Here is a 9120-nt window from a genome sequence, read left to right as displayed (position 1 = left end):
GGTCAAAACATACCTAACCCATGTTTGAGCTCCATTATCTAAAAACTTATTTTCAATCATACATTCTCCCAATAAAATAATTTTATACGTAAACCCAAAATTTTTATCTACTTTTTAACTGCACATTCTCCAAAAAATCACTATTAAAAAATCTATTTTTTTCAAACGATGGGGCTCAAACAAAAGTTTAGTTTAATGTTTGTCAGAATCACTACTGAAAGAGTGGTTTAAGTTACTGTCATGAACGCTGAACAACGGGTTAATTAACTGTATGCATGGATGGAAATCCTCTCCTTTTTTATGTGTCTCTGAAGATCATGGTAATCTAAATAAGCAAATTGCTACAAAAAGAGAGATGGATGGGCTGAGAGAGTATCAGAATTGAAAAGCAAAGTGAGGTGAATGAGTAAAAAACTCTTTAAAAGACAGGAAAAATCACAATATAGGATTTAATAGTAGTTAGTCAACGTCAACCATAGAACAATTGCAATGACAATGTGATAAAAAATAGGCAAAGAAGCCGGAATTAGCAAATGATGAATAGCATCAGAATTGAGTGTGACTATGTCAACAGTGTATCTGCAAGATCCACACAATTCATAATATAATTACTAAAATTTCGAAGTTTGACTTACTTCCTTCTTGTCCACTGGGGTTAAAAAAGGATCAGGACACTTAGAGCAGCGACAACACTTGACATTGGGTCCAGGCAATTCAATATAGCACCAAGTATAAGCATTTTACCAAGTTTTGGCCCCATTGGAAGCATTGTCAAGGACATCAGCCAAACTTATACGAGAATGCAACCTCAATAAGCATAAAATTGAGAAATTAGGAGTCTTATTCAATAGTCAAATTTTCAGTCTCATCCAAAGCCCCAATGATCTTTAAATATTCAATAGCATTTTGAACCTTAGCAGCAAATGTGAAGGAAAAGTTGTATGACAACCTCAAGACATTATTGTTGACATATGTATTTCCATGTGAGTCATGATGCAAGCTCTTTCCATAAAACAGAAACATATTTGAATAAGCATTACCACTAGATTCTCAGGTGACTGCAATGCCCTTGACAGGAACTTGGAAATACTACCCAGTTTCAGACTTTTAATTTGTAAGCAAAGAGACTGCAGCGGGGTCCTTAAAATTTCTGGTAATTGATAATCTGCAAAAGCATCATATACAAATCTTGGATAGAGATGATAACATTCTCCAGGCTGAACACGTCCAGCTCTTCCTCTTCTCTGAAAATTTATGAAGAGATAAAGTTACTTCGGAATTTTTTAATACCAAAATAATATATTCAAGCAACTGTGAGCATTAAAATGTCCCTAGATCAGAGCATGTTCTAGCAGACAAATTAAACATCACATCCAGCAGCTAATGAGATATTCAGGAAGTAAAAAAAATAAAAATGTTATCCTAAATAATTCTATAATGCACAGAGGAGTTATTCTTCCATTACACGGTTCTACACGTGTAGTTTCCTAAAAAGTTAACATTATTACACGATGATAACATTCGGAACCATACATCCAGGGTACATTATGCTGAGAAACTTTTGTTACAGGCACAAATGAGGCATTTAATAGCCTTTTTGTATTAAGTTTGATGGAGAAAATATTTTTATCAGCAATAATGGTAAAAGAACCGGTTTGTCTGTCATATGATGAACTTCAACTTTTGTTAAGCACAACAAAAGCCACTCATTCTCTATTTGAAATTGTTCAATGGCAGGGTGCTGCCTGGAATCATATTGTAGTAATGTAATGGCCACATTAACTTTCATTTTCGTGTGCCTGAAAGCGTGATAATTCTATCAGAATTACTTAAATGGTTTTGGGGAGTGTAATCTGAAAGTATTGCTGCCCTTACCAATGCAATAATTACATGCTCAAAATCTTAAGCTTCTATTTAGGCCACAACTAAAAATTCATAATCCAGAGATTCTTAGGTATAACTCTATCACAAATTGAGTAAAGTTGGTGTGTACACCAGTGACATAATAAGTAATAGATAAAACTGAAACTGAGGAGGGATCGAAGTACAAAAAAACCTTTCGTTTGTCCCCTTCACTGAAAATTTCAACCCGTTTTGGACCAGATGAGAAGAATCCCCGTCCAAGAGAAATGTATGCTACTATCCCAATGCCAAGTTCTCTAAACATTTCAACAATATAGTGAGGAAAAGGTGTGTTGCACGTTAGTTGCTAAATGTTAAATATACGTGTATGGTGGTTGTTGAACGGATATACATTCTTATAGAAGCAGCCAATCTAACAGCAGCCAATTCCTTCCAAACCTGCCATAGAGATATTAGGAATGCAATTAAATAGGCAGATTTAACAGTGGGATTATGTAAAAAGGGCTTCTCAAATACGAAATCTCCATTGTTTACACATTCCACACCTGCCTATTCATTTCTAGACGATGTACCCTCCATCAAGTCAATTTGTTTGGTAAAATATAAATGATAGGATATGAATTGTTTCTACAGATTCCCTTCTTATGCTTCATTGCCAGAAAACAGTAACAAAATCCCTTTTAAAACACGTATAAGATTCAGGTAAGATAGAAGAACTGTTTTTAATATTCTTCTAACTCTAAAATGTCTAAGCCTGAATCTCAATTAATCACCTTCCTTTTCACTCTTTTTAATTCCAGTAGTAAACACAGCACAAAGAAACACACTCTTCAAATACTGAACCATTAGCAATTTTAACATCGTTAATGTAGCTTGGAACAAGCTTGTAAGAAGTTAAACCTTGAGCAATATTTCTTAACTTTCAAGTAGCTCTAACAATTTGATAGTAAAATCATGGCTCCCGTGAAATATCCCTTCTGCCTATAATATACAGCTACAGCAGCTAAAATTTGTACAGAATGAACCACAAGTTCAATCCTGCAAAATCACAAAATCTGATTGGCAAGTGAGAATAGTTAAATGGCTTGCACCAGGAATGATGAACAAAATGGATAACAAGTTAAACAATGATAAACACTTCCCAGACATGCTTCTGACTATATAATTAAATATGCAAAGGTAATATGATACAGGAAACTTAAGAAAATCTGATGGGGATCAATCCCAGTTAAAATAACATTTTCATCATTTCAAAAGTCCTTGGTTATTTGCAGAAGGATAAAATTCCCAATATTACCACTTTTCATCTAATTTATATTGCTAATGACAAAGATCAAGAAGGGATCATACCATATTTCTTCTTATCCTTGATCAGTGTTACCCGGGCACTTGAATCTAGAGAACATTAAGCTCTGAACTATACCTAAAAAGGAATAGAGTGTTGGCTTGAGATTGTTATCATGAGTGAAAATAACAACAATATCAATTACCTGTACCAGAAGATGAAATAGAGATTACAAATACTCACAAAGTTGGTAAAATCCTTAACTTTCCAATTGATGACAAGAATCTTAGATCTTATCTATGAATATCAACATCATTATGCTAATAATAATTACAATCATAGCTATTATTATTGGTAAAACTTTCGGATCAAATATAGAAACCAAAACTGGACACAAGATTTTTGAAGCATAACAATAAGAGTTTATAGATGAAAAATTGAAACTGTAATTCCAATTTTGTATTTTTCTCTCATTCAAAAATAATTTTCATCCAAAAAATGGCTCGTCTTCAATTGCTACTTGAGCTTTGGTTGCCTCAAATTAAGATGAAACAATATCTGTGACTAATGTCATCATGTAAAACTTAACTAAAATGGCACTATCACATGCTATGAAATAGAACCAATAACATAGCATGTACCAAACAATATAACTGTTGTTCTGTTTTCCTTTTCCTCTTCGTTGTTAGGGCTGACGGGCAAGAAATTGCACTTGAGTCAGACCAAAAAACTGACGCTTCCATAGAACAATATCGTGGCAACGTAGACCTAAGTGGTCATGTCATTGGACTAGGCTTCCCGGATCCCCTTTCTTCGGTGCTGACAAACTACTAGACGGTAAACTAATGAGAGGATGACAAGAAACTTCTAATAATCAAGTCAGGTTCAAATGGAAGATTTAGGAAATTGAGTATTCTCACACTAATTTCTTGTCCTTTTCCTACTTGCTAGTTCTTAAGAAAGTCTATTTTAGCAAGACGTCAATATTCATCAATTTTGGCCACAAACTCAACTCATTAACTCTCCATGAGCCCTTTATTTAGCATTAAGAACTAAGACCAAAGGCAATATTGAGAAAACAATATACTTGTTGAGTGCTTTTATTGAGGAAGATGTTTTGTCGCAAAGTATCAAAATCGATATTTGCTATGGTCTCTCAAAGAATGATTTGCTAGATGAAAACAAATGAGTTTCGATTGAACTTGAGAAGAACCAATCTTCCAACTGTCAAAAAACCAAAAGCACTAACACGCCTTTTAAAAGGAAAACCCCTAAACCCACACAGATTTAGCAAGGGATGAACCCTTTACAAAGCAATGGTTTGACCAAAAGATATCAAATTCCTCGCACGTTACTTGCGTGTCTCTTCCTGATAAGCATACACCTATTCCATTAATATACAGGGAAATTGAAAATTCTATATAGATGCAAAGTAAGGAAATAAATTGCTTGGCATGAACAAAATCCCAATTTGTGAAGTTCCATTCCCAAAATAACATTCTTCTCTTTTTTTCCACAAACAAAGATAGAGGCATTAGTTTACAAACGTGTTCGATTCAATCAATCTCACAAAAAAACCAAAACCCACAATCTCAACCCCTCAAAATGATAGATAAAAATATAAGAAATAAACTTTAACTGTGGAATAGAGTAAGTGATTGCGGAAACTTTGTGAATTGGAGAATGAAGTGTAGAAGCAGGGTCGGCCCTGAGAATTTTGAGGCCTAAGCGATTAATTATTATGAGGCCTTAATTTTTTTCTTTTTAAATTTATAACAAGTAGAAATACTTAAATATTTAAGTTTAAACCACAGCTATATTTGAAAACCTTGGAAGTGCTACAAAATATAACTTCAATTTCCAATATCACTCTAAGTTAACTGGAATTCATCATACATTACTATTGTTTTAATGAGAATTCACCACTGCAGCAAAGTACAAATCCCAAGAAACAAAATAAATAACTTAATAAAATAAAGTAGGTCTTTGATATTCATAAACCCAGGCAGCAAAGCTCTATTATTAATGCAGACCGGAGTAAAACATAAAATTTTGGAATTCAAACCTACCCAGACTCATCATCAGGGTGCGCAATAACCAGCAACACATTTCTCTATCGGAAAACCATTCCTAGCAGCAAACAACACAAAATAATCTTGAAAAAACTTATTTAAAACATCCCTAACCATATTTACAGAGATATACACAAACATGATTCATTACCATCATTTAAGAATGCAGCTTTGGAATCCACAACAAAATTTGCACCCAAAGTACAATTAATAATACGATGATGATTAGCCACGCCATGTAGAACCCTCCAGCTGGAAACTAAATAAACAATGGCCTTACTGAAGCATTTAATCGAACAACTTTACTTCATGATTCGCTTGTCCCATTCAAACATTCATTATAAGTGTAATTTGTAATTTGTTGAAAATAATTAGCTAGCACACCAAACATTATTAGAAGTGTACAAATATGAAGCAGTAAAAAAGTAAAATCAACACAAAATGAGAAGTGAATAAGCTATAAGGAGAAGCAGAAACACAGTTGGGAGATAAAAAATTGGGCTATCCCCTGTCATTCCTACTTGCTCAATTGATCTTACTCCTGGCAAATAAAAATGGCGAGCCTGCCCTATCACCGCCTCGATTGTTTGAGATTGACTGGAAGAACAAAGAAGAGGTGATTGATTAGGAGAGGAAGATGCGATCAATTCTGCGAGAGATCAATTCCAATATAAAAAAAATTTCACCTTTTTTTTTTTTAGGCCCTAGGGCCGGCAGTAGGAGGAACACCAGCAGAACAATACGCCAAAGATTACATTCCGGGTTGAAGTCAAGATCCGCGCTCCGTGGAGGCAACTGCTCGGAGACCTCACGGAGCTCCACGCTGCGCGGAGACAAAACTTGGTGGACCGGAATTTGAGCCGCAACCGTTGTTGGAGCAATTAGCTTCACGGACAGTTGTTTTTCTTTTGCTTCAACCACGCCTGAGGTGATGCTTTAGACATTCGATTTTCCTAAATTTTTGGATAAAAATATTGGCTAGTTCTTTTACGTGTGAAAATGGATGAGGAGATGGTTGTCTGTGTTATGGCGTGTGAAAATGGAGATGAGGTTGGGTGAAGATGAAAAAATATAAAAATAAAAATAATAGGAGGACGATAGGAAATTGTGACGCCTGTCCAGCCAATGTTGGACCAAGCTACACGACTCGTGTGGATGACCGCACACACACACACATACACATGGGCTCGGTATTTTTTTTATTGACGTGGGACCCATGCGCCATGTGAGGGTGCGGTCATCGGTGCGATGAACGGCGCGGGTTGTTTAGTAAAATTCGCCAATGTTAGACACTTTTATATATGTACTGGTCTTTGTTCGTGCAATGCATAGATTGCGTAAATATAAAGCGTGTTCAATGTGAAGAAATAATGATAGATATATTGAATCTTATCTGTTTTTTCTTTTCTAAAAGTAGTTATAAATCAAATTAGATACACTTGGAAAACCAGCTAGAATAAAGAATTGTGCTAGAACATTTAATCTTTATGCACATGGATGCCTTCAAAAGCTGATGGAAATAAGAATAAAATAAATAAAATATGGAAACTGTTAATCAATTTTGTTTATTTTTTAATTTTTTCTAGGATTTTAATGAATGATAATTAATGGTCGAAACGGAAATGGAAACTATTCTTTTCTTCGAGACAAAAGCGAGACAAAAGCGAGTGTTGGTATCGAATTTATCTAGATCATCTGCACCATAGGATTTTCAATCTTTTCAAGAAGCAATGCAACTATTAATTGTGTTCAGATATTCATTCTTGTTATGCACTCCACGGTGTCGTAGGCAAGATCCTCGCACATTCCATTTTTAGTGTACCTCCTGAACAATGATTCCACAGTATTATGTGTGTCATCGAGCAAAAGGCTCATCGATGAGAAAGTTGAAATTTAGGATTCATCATCAAGTGAAAAAGAAATTTGCGACTTTAAAAACCACTCTTACCTCTTGTAACGCCCTGAATTCTCGGAACCTAAAGCGTTAAAAACTAATCGATCTTTCTTTGGTTCGACCCATTTGATGTTAACCAAAGAAATTTGTAAATTAGAAATTTTTTGGATTTTGAAACATATGGAAAATAATAAGAGACATTTGTCCACGTAAACTTAGATAATTATGGTAAAATTTGATTTCTGGAAAACATTTGGAAAAAATACAGCAAACAAGGTTTATGCAGCAGTGGAAAGAAAAATATTTTTGGTCTAGTAAACGATGACTAAAAATTATGAAATTTTATCAGCGACTAAAGCATTCATATATGTACCACATATAAAAATTTGGGGTCTCGAAGATAATGTTTGAAGCAAGAAAATATTGCTCGAATATGCTGAACAGAAAAACGGATTAGACATGACGCGGTTTTACTAAAACGGGCATAACTTTTTTTCTAGATAATATTTTTGAGAAATTCCAAAGGCCACTATTAGAAGACTCATAGACCTTTCAAACGCCACTGATTTCATTCTAAAATGTGCAATGTATCCCAAATAATACCATTTTCAAATGGAAGACAGAATCTGAAATTGTAATTAGCAGGAAATAAACTTCGGTCATAGTCATTCCAAAGTTTCCAAATTATGGTTGACATGAATAACATATAAAACTGAACGAAACTGATGTTTAAACATTTTTAAAAGTGCCATCTAATCATTCATAATGCGTTTACATAAATTGAAAATTTTACTAGAAAGTTGAAAGTTTTTTTCAGATTGCTGAGCACTTGCCACTATGCTAAACCGCCGCCATGCCTCAAATCAACCTGTGAGATTATAGTGGGTGTGAGTATTACAAATAATACTCAGTAGGAAGACACTGGAGTAAATGATAAAATACATATATATTTTTAGAAATGCAAAAGTTGTTTCCATTATTAAAAAAAAAATGTGGAATTCACTTTTCCACCATATAGTGGGAAAATGAAATCCAAACAATCAAGGAAAACAGGTGCGTGATTAAGCACCATGTAATTCACTTTCCATGGAAATTCTTTGCAATCAAAAACTCACAATTGGCCAACATGAAAATTAATTTTCATTTTTCATGGAAATGGATGTCTATGAAATGGAGCATTATTCTTACACGGCTTCTTCCCACAGCCTCGTCTTCTCCAACTCTCACCTGCACCAACCACCCTTGTCCATTTCAGCTTTTCCCTTTCAGCCTTTCTATTATTAGCATTTTTCAAGTAGTTGATGAAATTATCAAATATTAGTTCACTGAAATGAATTTATGTAGGAACAACAAATGCCCAAAACAAGGAAATTTTTTTATAGATAAGATAAAGGGAGAAACTGTTAAGGGATAAAATTTCACGTCGAATAAAGATGAAAACATAGATCAACTTATAAGTTCTTGGACTATTCCTCTTAACAAGGTTGACCTTTTAAGATAGATAAAGGGAGAAACTGTTAAGGGATAAAATCCCACGTCGAATAAAGATGAAAACATAGATCAACTTATAAGTTCTTGGACTATTCCTCTTAACAAGGTTAACCTTTTAAGATGGAATCCCAAGTTTTAACATAGTATCAGAGCTCATTAAATTCTAACGAGCAATTTGATCCAACTAAGAATAAAAAAATGAGCACATGAATTTCAAAATTGATCTGCTTAAACGAATTACCATCTTGTGGGGGCACGTTAGGGAAAGAAATTACACATCAAATAAAGATGAAAACATAAATCCAACTTATAAGTTATTAGATTACTTCTCTTAGCAATGTTGACGTTTTAAGATAGAACCCTAATTTTTAACAAAATCAATAATAAAATCACTCAATTCACAAGATGCATCTTAAGCAAATTAAGGTCTATAATAATTCATAATATGGTAGTGTTGGGCGTACAGGTTCAGCACATTACAGAACTCTTATAGGGTTTTCACAAAGGAGTGGGGT

At 34.2% G+C, this 9120-nt stretch overlaps 1 protein-coding gene across 23 annotated transcripts; it reads right to left on the bottom strand.

Annotated features, from left to right (window-relative positions):
- Positions 1-529: 529 nt before the first annotated feature.
- Positions 530-6312, bottom strand: LOC111373076 (DExH-box ATP-dependent RNA helicase DExH5, mitochondrial-like). Of its 23 annotated transcripts, none has more exons than XR_002698871.1 (8): positions 5907-6307; positions 5372-5817; positions 5218-5278; positions 3214-3286; positions 2764-2918; positions 2255-2301; positions 2057-2159; positions 530-1244 (listed from the first exon to the last, which is right to left on the bottom strand). XR_002698871.1 is itself a non-coding variant. In XM_022995544.1 (5 exons), exons 2-5 carry the CDS (start codon positions 3214-3216, stop codon positions 951-953), a joined length of 447 nt encoding a protein of 148 aa, XP_022851312.1. In that variant the 5' UTR covers positions 3217-3286; positions 4475-4779; the 3' UTR covers positions 530-950. The 23 variants fall into 23 exon arrangements, 2 of the variants coding, with proteins under 2 accessions (XP_022851312.1, XP_022851311.1); XR_002698873.1 differs by having other exon boundaries at positions 2764-2901; positions 5907-6306; XR_002698880.1 differs by lacking the exon at positions 2764-2918 and having other exon boundaries at positions 5907-6310.
- Between the last annotated feature and the right edge of the window lie 2808 nt (positions 6313-9120).

This window comes from Olea europaea, unplaced genomic scaffold (genome assembly GCF_002742605.1).
Source record: "Olea europaea var. sylvestris unplaced genomic scaffold, O_europaea_v1 scaffold1067, whole genome shotgun sequence".
Taxonomy (NCBI): Eukaryota; Viridiplantae; Streptophyta; class Magnoliopsida; order Lamiales; family Oleaceae; genus Olea; species Olea europaea.
This window is presented reverse-complemented; position numbering and strand designations above follow the sequence as displayed.